Source organism: Falco punctatus (genome assembly GCF_963210335.1).
Source record: "Falco punctatus genome assembly, chromosome: 5".
Classification (NCBI taxonomy): domain Eukaryota; kingdom Metazoa; phylum Chordata; class Aves; order Falconiformes; family Falconidae; genus Falco; species Falco punctatus.
This window is the reverse complement of record NC_137584.1, coordinates 22,775,631-22,791,751: the sequence shown is the minus strand read 5'-3', so window position 1 is coordinate 22,791,751 and position 16,121 is coordinate 22,775,631. Positions and strand designations below refer to the sequence as shown.

The window sequence follows — 16,121 nt, the reverse complement described above, 5'->3', positions numbered from 1 at the left end:
ACTTTCAGAGGTTTGCTGGTTATTGCATGTTTCACACTTGAAAATCTATGTTCCAGTGATGATTGAACTTTAAAAGAATAAAGAAAAATAGCCTTTTCTTCAAACCATATTTCCCCCTCATTTTGGCTGAACAATTTTGGTGTGGCAAAATGCATTCCAGACGTTTGTAAGCAGGAACACGCCTTTGAGCTCTGCAGATATAGATTGTAGAGAAAGTCTTTAGAAGGGACACTGTACAGTGAAAGCATGTAACTGAATATTTTTTGTGTTACAGACAGATGCTATATATGTGTATGAATCCTTTCTGAGCCTTGGCTTTGAAGCTGCTTGGTTTTGTCTAGGAGTTGGTTAAGAATTACCAAAGCTTAAGACAATTTAAATGAGAATTTTTTATGCTTAGAGAATGCAAGTAGTTATGAATTGTCTCATCCTACAAGGATCTTGCACTACCAGAGTTATCGTTCCTGGCACGTCTGTCCTTGCATACCTGATGTCAGGGAGGTAAATTGCCTGGTACCTTCTAAGGTTGGATTCTTTCTTAAGGCATTTCCTTCCATTCATTGCCACCTTCTGTAAGTGGCAGTTGATTTTACCTCTGTAGCCCAAATAATTTAGTTTATTATTTCTCCATTGTACCTTGAATTTCACTACCTCCTTCAACTTTTTTCATATTACAGCTATGGAGACTTTCCAAGGGCTTGAGCTGTTTTGTGTGCTGTTGCCAGCAGAAGTGGTAGCTTCTTAATGTTAACATCTACAGACCACTCAAGAGTAGGACAGAAAATTAAGCATTGTCTCTTGCACTGTCTCGTATGGCTTTTGGAAAATTTTCCTCCTCAGCCTTGTTCTGAAATCTATCTTTTTGATATGATGTCTCTTGAGCTAGAGCAAAAATGGGTTTGGGGCAGAGTGCGCGCATTGCTCAATGCAACAGGTGCAGTTTTTCCTTCCAGAAGGTACTGGAATATCGCTGTTAAGTCCTGTTATGTGGAAGGAAGGAAAATTTCTTTCTCAGATTCTGGGCTTTGCTCTCTTCCAGTGTGTATTCAGGACTAAAGTATGAGAATACTTTAGTAGATTTATTCTTTTCCTTGAAACATGAGATTGGTGACATTTGAAGAGAAAAGGAGGAAAGAGAAGGTGCTCAGGAGACTACTCCCTGGTACTTCACTCTCTTCAGGAGAGTGCTTAAGTGGAGTTTTAAAGATTGCCAGAAAGAAAAGAAGAAGCTGTGTATTAAGTGTATAGTTAAAACTTGTGATTTCTGATGGCCAAATGGAGAAAAGCATCATCAGAATGGATGAGCTTCCTAGAGTTTTTATCCCTCTCCCCTTCATGAACTTTTTGAAACAGAATATATGGTCCAAACAGACACTGACATAACATGCTTTAGTAATCTGCTTGTGATTGTCACAGTGGGAGCTATAGAGTACCAAAGAGTTTGAAAATGTCATCTTTTTTCAGCTGGCTTATTGAGATCATTAAAAGAATTGGATCCAATACTGAGGGCTGTGTACATAAAAATTTGGACTAGATATATTTTGAAGCAAGAATCCAGGCACATTTCCTCTCGTTCATAATGGTATTAGCTAATAGATATGATCTTGGCCAAACTGAAAAGGAGTGTCTCAATATTTGGAAATTATGTTCATCTACAAAACATGTTCCCTTCATTTTTTGCAGGGTTTTCAGTCTGCTAAAGGCACAGTGGGTACACGAGGATGGACACAGAGGAATTCCCTCCACCACCACCAGAAGGTAACTGAAATAATTTGGGGTTTAAAGTAAATTTTTGTGTAACAATTTGATTATATTTCCAAAAATGTTTTTTAAGTCCCCAATATTCTCTTTCCTCATCTCACTTTAAGATTTGGTCCCAGTGGTATTTTGCTCAAACAGGAGCTCCAGTTATCTGCCCTGGCTTGTTCTTGGACCTTGCTTGCGGGTTTTGCAAGAGCGTGACAGGAGGAAACCTGGGGAGTGATTGGTCCTTACAGTCCAAATCTGCAAATATGTCTTTTCTAAGGCAACAATTGTGGACAATATAATTACATCTTTGTCATGTGCTTTGGCAGCCTCAGGTGCTGATGCACGTGGTGCCCTATAGAGAAAAAACAAGCGAAGGCTGGGGCGCAGGCATGATGTTTGAACCAGTGTCTCAAAAGCCTGGACAGATTTGGAGTCTGCCAAGCGTACTTAATCCGGGTGATGTCTGCTGAGGGCTGCAGCTGAAGGACCATCTTCCGCTGCTGCAGTTCTCCAGCCAGCATGCATTCTCATGGGAAGCAGAGGGGAAGCATGCACAGCTGAACGTCTGTGTGGTCAGAGGGCAGAGATTTATGGAAGGGTATTATGAATGCTGGACTATGGGGCTGGTTCTGTAAAGTCAGTGCTCGGTGCCCGTTTCCTGCTGTATGCTGGTAGCTGTATGGCCACTGGTATAGCCCAGGTTTCGGATGATGCAAAGGTACAATCTACGAAGACACCATGTCATTGCCCTGTGTTTATGCTCTAAGCAAATATTGCATGTGACTATTTTTTTTTTCCTGTTTGATTTCCTGTAAACACCTATTTGTAGTGCTTGTTATTATGTATTTTGAATCTTATAAGGATTTGACTTTTGGTAGTTGGATGCTGGGAGACTTCTTAGAAGAAGTGTCATGTGCTTGTTCTAATCATCCCACAGCACAAGTTTTCGGAGACAAGGGTTATGGAGACCTGTGGTTGAACCCGGTACAGCTGTTCTTACTTTGGTAAAGTTGCTAGTATAGTTTGTATAGATCATGACTTTCCCATAAATTTTTGATCTGTCTTTTATATAGGACATTATTACTTATGGATTTACCCTTCATTATATACATTCATATACATACATGTTAATATATAAAAATATACAAAATATACAAAAAATATATACATTATTACTTAGAGGACATTTTACTTACTGTTCACACAGAACTTACACCTATGTGAGGCCATTTAAGTATGAAAGAGGATTTATCTTAATTTTGGTCAGCAGTAACTTTTTAGGAATTTGGGAATTGCCATCCTAGATCAAAACTGATTTCTTTCTGCCACAGATAGAGGTCTGTTACTAGATACTACCCAGGAAATTGGGAATGTGAAAGAAGCAGAAAGCTGTGAAATAAACTTTTAATGGGTTAGATTTCTGGCCAGCATTATTGACAGTTTTATTTATGCTCTGAGATATCACTAAGGTTGTTGTTGGCAAAAATGCTTTTCCTGTCCTTGTCCTAATCCATGTGGTCAGGACCCTGAATTTAGCTTTGTTTTGTTTAGTGACAGTTACTGTGAAACTGTCTCTGTTGGATAATTGCATCTCTAAAGCAATGTAGTACTGTGGGGGAAGAGTCATCCCTAAGGAATCAATATTTCCACTTGAGCAGGAGCTGCTGTTTTTCAGACACTAATAATTGCAGCAAAAGCTCCAACTTTGTGCAGCATGTCAGTGTATGGGATACCCTGACAAAAATTCAGTGATGTAGTTCAATATGATTCTAGAATTAAGGCTCTTTCTCTGCAGACTTCTTGGTGACATGTAGAACTATGTGTATTGCGTCTTTATTTTCAGACACGTCATTCTTTAACAGGCTGGGGTTAGATTTATTTAACATAAATTGAGATTCTTCTCCACTTGATCTTGCGTCAATGGATGGTTTCCTTATCTCAAAAAGCTTTGCCTGAAGCTATTGGAACTTGTATTTTTTTTTTTTACTTTACCATTGCTAACTCTCTTAAAAAAGTGTATTTATACAGAGAATAGCTGTGAAGATAAATTTTGATAATTACACTAAAATACGCTTTAGTTCACTTTCTAGATAATTCTTATGAGCTGTTTTGCAGGTGGAAAATTAGTGAGGATTTTAAGGACCAAGTACAACTGCAAATACACATAACAGTTAAAGGAAGGAAACATGTAAGACTTTTGTAATGGTTGAAGGCTTTTTTGGCAAGCATATACACTGGCCACCCACGGTGTCTGCTCAGAAGGGATGAGCAGCACTTGTGGGGGCATGAGTGGGTTACTGTGGCTTATAGCAAAGATAAGGCTTTCACCATGTGCTGGGTGCAGGACCCTTTGATACATTGTAAAAAAAATATTTTTGGCTTTGCATAATGATTCTGAAGTCCTGAACTGGGGCCACAGATGAAATCACTTGTTTGTTTGTTTGTTTTTTTAATTTCTTTTGGCATCATGGGAATTTTTTCTTTTACCTAGTTGTCCTAACAAATATAGCTGTAGTGCTGAAAGTCATGTGGGTTCCTTTCCCTTTACAGGTGTTATGCCTTGCACTATAAATCTCATTTTTATTTTTGTCAAGTAGGTTTTCTATGGTTTTGAAAAGTAAATTCCATAAACCTATTTGTATCTGACCATTTACAAAGGGGAAAAATAATGGTAAACCTTTATCTTTGTCATGAGGATATTGTGGGAATGTATATGAAAGCTATGTGATTGAATTAACATTAAATAATGTCTTTTCATTAACAATAACTGTCTGAATCTACACCTTGTTTAAGTTAAGGTACAGTTAAGGTCAATAGTAGAGCTTTTTCTGCTGCTTTTTGATTGGGAGAAACTACATGTGATAAAAGAATGGAAGATAACATATTTTACCTTTATTTATTTAATTTATTATGCTTATGCAACATATCTGCTCATAGCTGTTTGGACATGCCATTCATGCATTGTTAATTAGGCAGTTGACAAGTTTGTGCTAGTTAATTCCCCTACCCAGAGCAAATTCAAGTACTGAGTAACTTTAGAAAAATTAATGCCCATATGTTCCTTCCTCCAGACTTCTTTAAAAATAATTCCTTCTTTTAGCCTTGACTAAAAATTCTCTAGTATTTTTCTCTGTATATTTTGAATGAATATAAGCGTTAGTAACCCAGGAGCAGTTGGAGAAGGGTAGATGTAAAGGCTTCCTTGGCTAAAAGCACAGTCCAGACAACTGTTTCCAAAATTGACACTTGAGCTGTTAGTACTAGCTTGCGTTCCTTTCTTTAGTGTGTCTGTGCATCTGAATTCACGTACAAAGTGCTGGTGTATGAGTTTTCATACACACAAAATTTCCGTGGCTATTTTGTGAAATAGAATAGAGGATGATTCGTGTTCTCTCTATCAACCAAAAAAATCCTTTTTTAAAACCAAAATGAAAATGGTAGGTTTTATCATGACTAAGTTGTAATTATATTTTTAATTGGCTGCTGTATTGGATTGTTCTTAATCAAGCCCATTTAGACAAGAAAAGGACATGCTGCTGACTGCAGACTCTGCAGGGAAGAATTAAAGAAATTGGTAATTCTGAGATTCAGGAATCACATCGTGTTTCTTCTGTGGAGGAGTCATCTCCATGCTGACCAGGTTGAACTGGATGCTGGACGGTTAATGTTAGGACGGTGTTTATGTGTGATGGCTTGTGCTTGTGCTGTTACTACTCAAGATCCTGCAAAGTGGAAGTCTTGTTCTTTAAGCGAGGGCTTAAGTGGTGGTTATTGGGGCCTGTTTCAAAAGGAAAACCCAGCTTTGTTTACTCAGCAAGATGGATACCTGACAAATAGCTCCTTGCCCAAGGGAGGCTGGGGTTGTGCGTACTCTATGTATCAAATATGCTTCTGGCTTCACAGTTCTGTCTCTCAATATGTGTGTGTGTCATTATTTCTGGTTCATGCTATACCTCATGTGCTTTCTCTGTAAAACTGTTAGAAAACACTGGGTCTATTTTGTTATACTGAGTACAATTGCCAACAATTCATCCCAGTTGTCCCAACAGTGAGTTACCAAATTTTACAACAGCTGTAAGACCTGAAATAAGCTTTAAGCTCTGTTTTATAATTAATTGAGTCTATCAAGGTAGGTTAATATATAGTGATGAGATTTGGAGTATGACTGCATCACAATACATTTCTTGAATCATGAACAGATGGTATATTTTGTTTCCTATTTATAGGAAACCAACATATTTATATTAAAATTTTAAAGTGAAATACCAAAATTTCAGAGTTTGTACAAAGACATTGTCAGAATTAATTTGATATCACTGCCGAATACTCTCTTTACCTGAGAGAGAATCACTTGCAACCCTTCATTTGGAAAGTGTGAGGTGCTCATAAATATCAGGTTTAGTGGAAAGCTGGATGTTCACTTACCTACACTACTGTCCCCAGTACCATGAGTAAAGCTAAGTGAGAAACCTTGTTGCGCTAAGTTTGGGACTTAAGATGTTCTTCAATTGAATGAATATTTGTTGGGTTTTTTTAATTGAAAACAGACTGAGATTATCTCCTAGACACTGACTGTAAAAGCATTTCATACATGGTTTTACACAAATAATCATCTCTCTAGGGCTGTGAGTGGGATATTTCATTATTTCTGCTATGGAAAGACATCGAGCAAGGAGGCCAGGGACTTAAATCTGGATATCCTGTATGTGATTGAGTGGTATGATTGTGTCTTCCTGTGGTTATTTTTTGTCATTTGCCTGCCAATGCCGGAACATTAAAATAGTCATAGTTCCTCTGCCCCTGAGAAGGCAGTCTTTATTCTGTGGAATAAGTGAGTAAAGTAAGAAAAACTGTACTCTCATAAAGTTCCCGTTGGGAACTTTACATATTTTAACCCAAAAAAACTTAGAAAAAATTTTGATTAATCCTAGCAGGAAACTGCTGGACGGCTGCTGTGTTTTGCTGTAGAGATGACTGTATTTCTCTGCTGGGGGAACTGCTTTTTATTCTGTCCCCCAGATATATTTCTTTCAGATTATTTCATTACCTTTTGTGTTGTTTAGTGAATGATTTCATAGTTTATTTAGGTTTTAACTATTTAAAAAATCTGATTTTTCGACTGAGACATAAGGCAGCTAATTTTGGGCTTTTGTAATATTAACAAGAAAAACACTTTAGGATTTAGTTTATGGAAGTGAACAATGCTGGGGGGACCTAAGTTTGTATTTTGGACTAAAGTAAAACAAAAAGGCTCTACTTAGTATGACTGGGGCTTTAAGATAATAACACTGCTTAGATTAAACTGCAGCTATAAAGGGAGTTGGTCTTGGGCTAAACAGCATTGTTTGTTGGATATCTATTTTCAGCATACAGACAGTTACAAATGATGGCAAAAGGGGAGCCAAGATTTCAGAAGAATGAGAACAGAATATGAATTGTAGTTATGAATGGTCCCTTGTTTTTTAAGCTGGCAGTAGCTTGCTGGTGTCTGGCATCCCATCTGTAACAGAACGATTTATTTATTTCTAAAGATCACATTTCTCTCAGTAAATAAAGGAAAATACATTGTTTAAGGTAAGGATCAATTATTTTGTGTGACAATTCAGACAAGCTGTGTAACAAATAGTAACAAGAAAATACACATTGCAAAAATGCAGCTATGGTGTCACATGTCACTCCTAATTATGTGTTTTTTCTTCTGGCCAAGTGTATTTAGGCATCGGGAAAAACAAGAAACAGAAAGAAGATAAACAGATTAATTAAAAAATCATTTCTGTTTTTAGCATCTACAAAGAGAACACAGTTTCCATATATGTAATTTTATCTTATTTTGTTTTGAAGTAAACAGCAAAATCTTTGCTAGATGTTTATAATGTGTTAAATGATCAAATGTGATTTACTTTTACAGATTTCTTGGAGGCTGACTTAATCTTTTTATAGTATTTGTATTGTTTTCTTTCTGAATGATAAGTTATAATAGTTTATTCACTTAACTGCTCTGTAAAGTGACTTTATTGCTGGACTTGCTGACCGCGTGCAGGGACAAGGCCCAGACATGTTGATCGAAAAGAAAAATTGATGATGAGATAAAGGGCTTCCAAGGGATTGCAGCAAAACTTAGCCATTTGTCGAGCGTAACTAGTATTGTTGGTTTAAAAGACAAACAAATTTAAAAGAAATTTGTACTGATTTTGGGGTATTCTTTCAGTGAATATTTGTGTAAGCTAGGTTCTGAAATTTTAATTTTAAACAGTGAGCCAACATATAAGAAGAGGTGTAAATTATTTTTTTTTTCTTTCTTTTGCCTTTTTAGGATCTGTATCTAGCATTAACTGGCCAAAATAAATTGTCGCCAAATAACTGAGGGATTTTTTGGGGTTGAGTTTTTTTTTAATTGTGTTTCACTGATCCCAGTAAATATTCACTAACCATGCCTAAAGCTTCTGTAATGATTCCACTCTAGAGTTTGCAGACAAATTAACTTTTTAATACATTATTATAATTATTTTCTCTTGTGCATGAGCACAGGTAAAAACTTGTTTGCGTGATGATAATTTACATAAATTGTCTGAATTACTGAATGAAACACTTATTAGGTGCTGCTTACTTTTGCTGCAGAGAGGAACTGAAATTATGCCTAGTGATCTGAGAAAGATATGCTTGATAAACATTTCTTGGGGAAAAACTGTTCAATCCCCTATATAGATTTTTTTTTTTTTTTTTCTTCCTCATTGAAATAATCTTTCCAGGAAATACAACCTTGTCATAGTTTCATTAAAATTAATACAGAAGGTGATTGATTCTGTCAAAGAAGGATTGCTGAAGGAATACATCTTATTGTTAAACAGTAGTCTGTTGTTGAGCTCAATAATTTGGTTAGGTGAAAGCATGATAGTTCCTGAAAAATCTTCTGTTGCACTGGTACAGGTTTCTCCAGGGGCTGGAAGGACATGTGCTTCTGTGCCATGGGGATGCCAATGCTGACGGGCAACTTCCCAGTCTCTGTATTTCCCTGTTCTGTATGTTGCAAGGAGAGACAAAAGGGAATCCAGGTGCTGCCCTGAGTGCAGTGAACTGGTTTCATGTAACGTGTCTGGAAGATCTTAGCCATCTCCTGTATTGCAAAGGAAGGTGGAAGTAAAATTAACTTTGACTGGGATTGCTCTTTTCCACTTACATATCTGATGGTGACCCACTTGTCTCCATGTGAAGAATATTTGCCAACCAAATTCTTAAGAAGATTCTTCATGTTGGTTCCTTCCTGACTTCTATGTGGACTGGCTGAAGCTCTGAATCATGAAATTTGGTTATGGTGGTTGTCTTCATCCCATGTTGAGGCCGAGGCAGGGCTTCCTTTCCTCTCCATGGCTAATGAAAGGAGGCAATGAGAAGGACTCTAAGGATGATGGACTGAAAAGTCCCAAGGAAACACCATTGTTGCTCAACTCAAGCCAGTGTCCACTAAGGAGAAAGAATTTCTGGTAGAAGCTGTGTTAAAAGGTTATTGTAAAACAGAATTTTGGAGAGTTTGGTTAGTGAGTCTTGATGTAAGAATTACTGGTTTTGTGAGTTTGCTTGAATTCCACAGGTATACTTTTTTCAAGCTATAGCAGGACCATAGTATGTTAGGGCAAAGAAGAGCAAGATGTATAGAAACAATAATTAAAACAAACACTAAGAAAGGGGATGCTATAAAACTCCCTGCCCATTAGTTGCTAGGATAATGGATTTGTCAAACTTTACATATATTGCACTTTGTTTACAAATCAGTCTGTCTGTATAGTGCTCTTTAGGCTAGGCAAAGCAGTAACAACAGAAATGAGCAGGTGAGAAGCCAGCTGAAATACAAAATATTTCCACTATTGTCCTGGATTTACAGGACATAACCATTCTGTCTGTATTTTTTTCTGTAGTAGAAGATGCTGTAAAAGTTGATTTCTAGGTTGTTTACTTGTTCAGAATACATTGGGGAGAAAACAAATAGTTAAATCCAAGTTATTTTTAAGCACGTGAACAGGTTGCACACAGTGCTCTGGGAGTGTTAGATGGAGATACTGTTGGGAAGAAGGAACCTTTGGCAGTGTGTCCAAAAAGACAAATAGATCCATGAAGCCATATGCATCTTCTGTGGAGATGCTCAGAAGGAGACTGAGCGTATGAGTGCCTCTGACGTGGATAAGGAAGTCGGATGCTTTTAGGTGTTCCAGGTGCTGCCTTTGGGGAGTGCCACCAACTGCTTCGGTTTTGACATTGCTAGATAAAGGGTTGTTCAACCTAGATCAATGACCCAGAATTCGGGTATCCCTTGACTAAGTCATCTAAAGGTTCTATCTAGGAAATATGTACGGTTGCTGGCAAGGTAGAGAGAGAAAACATGATTTAAAAATGAGATCAAATCCCTTGCTACTTATATCCAAAATGTGTCAGCTTGGTAGAAAGATGTTTCTAGACATGATCCAAGACCTAGGATACTTAAGCTTTTGCTCTGGGTGGATTTCAGCTCTTTTTAGTATGATATACAGTTTATGTACCTGAACTGTACATTTTCTTTCTGTACAAGTGGGATCTCATGCTCCCTGCTTTAGGCCTCCAGGGTCTCTTTCTGCCACTTTCTGCTTCACAGGACTCATAATTATTCTTCAAATCCTTTCAGTCCAAGGTATTACCGGATGACACAGCAGTTTCATGTTAATTAGAACTAAACAGACAGTATTAAAGAAATGCATATTCCTCAAACCATTAAACAGTAATTGCTTCAATGTAAAAAGTAATTATTTGGAAAACTAGATATTAATGGATGATACCTGCTACAAAAAAAAAAAAAAGTGGAGAAGTAAAGAATAACCCAAGCTGCTCTCACTGGTGGAAACTCCACTAAAAATTGTTATTTTCTCACAAATACAGCAGCTCTGTGGTCAAAACTGCATTTCTTAGAAGATTTCCCTTTTTTCTTTACGCGACATTTGTATCCTATGGTTAGCCAACATTTTCCCAATGACTTTGTAGTCCTTCTGCTGTTTGATTTCTGTTTTATGAAAGCTCTCTGGTCTTCCCATTCCCTGTGTGGATTGTCCATTTGGCAGCACGTTGTAGGTGAGTTCAACAGTTCATATGCACAGTAGCTGAGGCTGAGCCCAGTTGCACAGCCAGCATCAGCACCTACCTCTACCAACGGGCACCTCAGACAGCAAAGCAGCTTTTGTGTTTTGACTGCTGTACCTCATGTTAGGTGCCTGGTGCCATTTATACTAATTCAGCTTGGTGACCTTGGTACTGTTAAGTGTGTTCCTTTGATACTGATGGAATGCTAATAGCCTTTAATATGGATGGATGTATTTCAGGGTACTTACGCAGATTTCCGAATAATGGTGGTACATATTCTCCTAACAGCATATCCTTTTACAGACTTGCTGCACATCAGCAAAGTTTCTTGATGAATTTTTAATGGCTGAATCTACTAATATGGTGCTGAGGTAGAAAAGACCTGCTTGGGACCAGGCTCGGTCTATGTTTCTGGCCATGGCAGGCAATACCAGTGTCAACAGTGTGCAGAGTATAAATGCAGTTAAAGTATATGGTAACAAAATGCAGATTTTACATAGCAACATTTCTAATTATAGCGTAGCCAGCACTGAAAAGCATCTTGTGGTGTTGCAAAGGAGTCCAGGTCTGCTGGTGTTGCTGCCACTGCTCTCTGGACAGCTTAGTTCATGGCTAATGTTTTTATGTTAGACTTTTGATTTTTTGCAACTTGATTCTTTTTATTTTTAGCTAACTTTAAGCTTAATTTTTTAGTGTTTTGAGTAGTTTGTAAAGGTTCAGTGTTTCTGGTATTTGTAAATCTTTCCAAACATCCACAGATCTGGGCTTTATTTCAAGAAATAAAATTTTATAGTATTAGACATGCTCTTGTTGGCAGTCTTTCTGTGAAACTTGAGCAGACAGCTTCATCGTTAATGTTGAGTTTGTTTTTTATCCAGAAGAGTAGTATCTGTTGTGCATGCTTGACAACATAATTAGTAAGTAATGTGTGTATTTATGAAATACTAAAGAGGCATTTTACTTATTTTTTTGTTGTTTATTTGCAGGGAGAGACTGTTAATTCATGTGGTTTTGCTTTTGTTTCCATCACTGGAAACATTTTTTGCATGAATGTGTACTGTTTAGTATTGTTGGGGTTTTTTTCCACAGAGACTTGTAGCACTGAGGTTGTGGTCATGCTTTGGAAGCGTGCACGAGCTGTGTGTAATTAGCAGCATGCCCGTACTGCGGGGACCTGGGTTTCCTGCAGTTCCAGCTTAGCACAACTGCAAGTGAAAGGGGAATGAAAGTCCTTAGCTCAGATCTGCTTCCTATGGGAAGGAGCGGTCACCCGTGTTTTTTTGTATACACAGTTTTGCTCTAGATGTTTCTTTCCTTCAACAAAATAGAATCTTTCCACCTGCATCACTGTGGCATGTGCCACTGACTGCTGGCAAATGTGCTGTGACTTGAAAGTGTCAGTGAAGGGTGATGTTTGCAGGGGCATTTGCTCCTAAAAGCCAGCGTTCTTATGGGGTGCCTCCTGCCCTGCTCAGTCACTCTGTACATCTCGCCCCTGATCCCTGCTCAGGTGCTGGTAGAGGTGTCTTTTGGGGAAGGGCAGAAGAGAGATGTATAAATCAGGTACCAGAGCAAAAGTATATGGAACGTTCAGGTTTTTTCTCCTGGTACTAAAGAAGTAGCAGTCGTAAGTGGGAGATGTGGGTAGAAAATCCTGTGTTACTTTCTAGCTGTAGGAATGCAGTCTAATCAGTGCTAAAAAGCTGGGAGAAACTAAAGGCTGCCTGGTGGTGACCAAGTCTCTTAAAATCTTTTCTGTAAGTTCCTGCTGAATGTGAATCAACTGTTGTTTCCCAAACATTTACACAAATGGGGGAACTTTCGCAGGCATGAGTGTTTCCTAGCATAAGGCAAACACAAGCAAACTTTCCTGACAAACACCAAGCCTCTGCTATGAAATTTCACCTGAAATAAAAAGCAAACATCTTGGGAGCCTGTTCATTGTGGAGCACAGTCAGCAAGGTACGTTAGGGTCCAAATGGTTAGTTTTACAAATGTAACGATAACTTTAGAAATTCATTTGTTTCCTGGTATCTGCACACTTCCGTTTCTTGTTTCTATCTAGTACTTTGTACACTTGCATAAGGAGCTGGGCAGATTTTTACTCTTTAGAAATAAGGGTCTGAAAAGGCAAGCGTTATCTCACCTGAGAAATCTCTGGAATGTATCAAAGTTAATTAATAAGGACTCAGATTGCTATGCCTGGCCATTTTATTTTGATTTGTAACCTTTTTAATTTATCAAATTTTATAATGCCTAATAATACTCTGAGATAGTAAACTTTTAAATATTTTTAACTGAAAAGTTTTGTGTATTTCAAGATACTGAAGAATTTGTAAAAAAGTTGAAACATTTAGGGAATTCAGTGGGTCTGTGCAGTCCAGAATGACTTGTTGAATCCAAAATACATGAGTAAAAAAGATAAATCTTCTAAAACTTCACATTGGAATAAGAGCAAGCAGCCCCTGACAGTCTGCTTTAGGTTCAATTATATTAATTTTTTTTCACTAAAAAATAATTAGATATTTTCCATATGAAGCATTGTACACTTATTTTCTTCATTGGTCAGTATATGGTGGTGGTATAGTAAAAGTGACTAAAATTGTTTATCATTTAAAAAAAAAAACAGAAAATTTGGTGTTCAGTGAATACATCAGAAGGAGAAAGGAAAAATAGTTTTCCCTTCTGAGAACATACAGATTTACCATGTCCTGAAGTCTTTAGAAAATTCTTTGTCATGGAGTCTTTCAAATAGAATAGATGCATTGCCTCTTTTGTTCCATGGTTCCCTGCTAACTTAAAAAAAAAAGGCAAAAAAAAAAAAAGGCTACAATGGATTGCAAGGATAACGTGCCTAATTACACAGAAGCCTTACTTCAAATTCTAAAGATATCTTTCAAACATTACATAAAATATGAATATTTCTTGATGGCAATGTGTCTGTTTGTCTAGGGCTTCCAGGTTTGTTGATACTGTGCTCTGGACTGCTAAGATATTCCTGCTTGGGGTCTGGTTGGTTCCTTCCTTTATCATGGTTTTCTATGGAAGAAGCTCAGTTGACTTCTTCAGGATCATCTATTGATTTAGAGAATTGCAAGGGAGGTCAGAGTTTTGAGGTACTTACACCCCCCACCCCCACCCCACCATCACCCCCGGCGTTTGCACTGTCTCCAAAGTGCACTTGATTATACATGCAGAGCTATTTTGTCTTACTTCTACATCTCTAAAATAAACTGTTGAAGAAAACTATTAATGAAGCTTCACTAGCTTGATCTCAGCTTTCAAATTAATGTAACTCTTAACTCTTTAGTTGTATTACATTGAACTATAAAGAATGTAAGGGAAATGAATGGGAAAACAGATGGTGCCAAGAATGCTTTGCAATTGGCAGAGTAACCAAAAATTCTTGAAAATTGCTTATGTCCCATCAGGTCTCTGAAACACAGCCTAAGTTAACTTGTTTGTTAAGTAAGCTGAAGAAAAAAGTAATTTCATCAAATAACACAGGAAAAAGTCATAAATCCATGTGTTCTGCTAACAATTATGAGAGTATATATTCCTTTTTCTAATCCTAAATTCACACTTTCACACTTAATTTAACTTGAAGACAATTTTTTTCCCATTATAACAGTTTTTTTTTCATGCTTTAAAACTCCAAATAGAAGCTTTTAGAAATGCAAGAATTTCCCTTAAGCATTTGCAACTGGTTTTTTTTTTAACCTGAGTTGAGAAAACCAATTCCTGTTTTAAGATTTCTTCCCACAATCATAAAATATGGGTTGGTTGCTTTTGTAGGGGGAACGAGGAGGCATGTTGAAGAGGAATTGTGCATTGGTTGACCAGGTTTTGCTCCTGGGTCCTGAGTCATTCCTTTTGCTTTTAGTGTCTCAAATTACCTTTTTTTGCCAGTGGCAGGTCTTGTCTGTCTCTGACAAATGGCACTGTGCTGGACTTGAGTGCCTGGGGAATTGCATCAGTGTGAAAGTGCTAGAGTGGAGCGTTATCAGGCATCTGATACCTAAGTTACCTTTATACGCCCTAAGGAAGTATTTGGATCCAGAAGCTCCCTAACCTAGCAGCCTCAAAAACTCAGAGATGCCTGCTGTTCCCAAGATGTTTCCCTGCATGGCTCGAACGTTTTGTAAGCATGTATAATTTTTCTTTTGCCAACGTCTAGAATTCACCTCCAGTGAGTGTGTGGGTTCATAGATCTGAGCTGAGCCTTGCTCTAGCAATGCCCCAGTTTCCTGGGTGTCCTAATCCTGCAGAAATGATCAGCTCGTTCCAGTAACCTTGTCTTTCCCTTCCACCCACCATACAAAGTGCCGACAGAACTACTTTATGTATTTGAGGTTGTTGCTACTGTGGTTCACTTATATAGTACAGTGAGAGCAGTGGCAGATAGCAGTGCATGTATGTGAAAAGCTGTGGTTTTGTGGCTGTTACCTGCTTGTGACTGCTGTCTACTTATCTGCCTAGCCTGTGTGACTAACCAACATTTCACAGGCTGGTAATCACAAAACCCACTCTACTTAGTATTTCACAAGTCTGTGTTTTCCAAATTTGAAGTACACAGACATACTGAAAACATAAAGAAACTGAGAAAAACCCAGAAATAAAATACTACCACCACCCTTTTCTTTCCTTTCCCCATTACTGTCAAGCAGCTAGTAGTACAATCTAGTGAGATGGATGTTGAATTGGGAAGAATGCTGTGATTGTCTTGAATTACTTGGAAGAGCTCTGCAGGATTTTTTGCATCTTTCAGGAAAAAAATAAACATTGCTAATGGAGAAAAGCAAAAATGAAAAGCCTTAATCCAAAGGTTGACTTTGTACAGAAGGATAAACATCAAAATTAAATGTCCTGCTGCCTCAACCATAAACCAAGGCAATAAATGCAGGATAACTCCTTTTTTGTTCCTTACTATTTTTGCAATTAGTTCATTTTTTCTCTTGCAGAGAGGCTGCATGAAAGATCTTGTTATTTGTGGCTGTGATAAAATATGCTGGCTCAGCCTGCCTGAAGAAACAGAAGCCTTGGCAGGAATGCTGATTACCATGACAATCTAAGCAGCCTAGAGCTGTAGTTTGTGTGGGTTTTATCATAAAGATACAAAACATGTCCTGGATGGTAGAAAACCTGATAATATCATCATGACTCAGGAGATCCAATTGCCCTTGCAAGATTATTTTTTTTTCATACTGTGTTACCTGAAGAGGGGACAGGGGAAACCTTATCAACTTAACGTATATTTTTATAGCGTAATG

General features: G+C 37.7%; 1 protein-coding gene across 4 annotated transcripts in view; it reads left to right on the top strand.

Annotated features, from left to right (window-relative positions):
* The window catches only part of ARHGEF10 (Rho guanine nucleotide exchange factor 10), a 118,523-nt gene that overhangs the window by 12,561 nt on the left and 89,841 nt on the right, over nucleotides 1–16,121 (top strand). For all 4 annotated transcript variants that reach the window (XM_080387731.1, XM_080387729.1, XM_080387730.1 and 1 more), the window contains exon 2: nucleotides 1,684–1,758. In XM_080387731.1, the coding sequence (XP_080243857.1) occupies nucleotides 1,722–1,758 (37 nt within the window). In that variant the 5' untranslated portion in view covers nucleotides 1,684–1,721. The remainder of the gene's footprint in view (nucleotides 1–1,683; nucleotides 1,759–16,121) is intronic.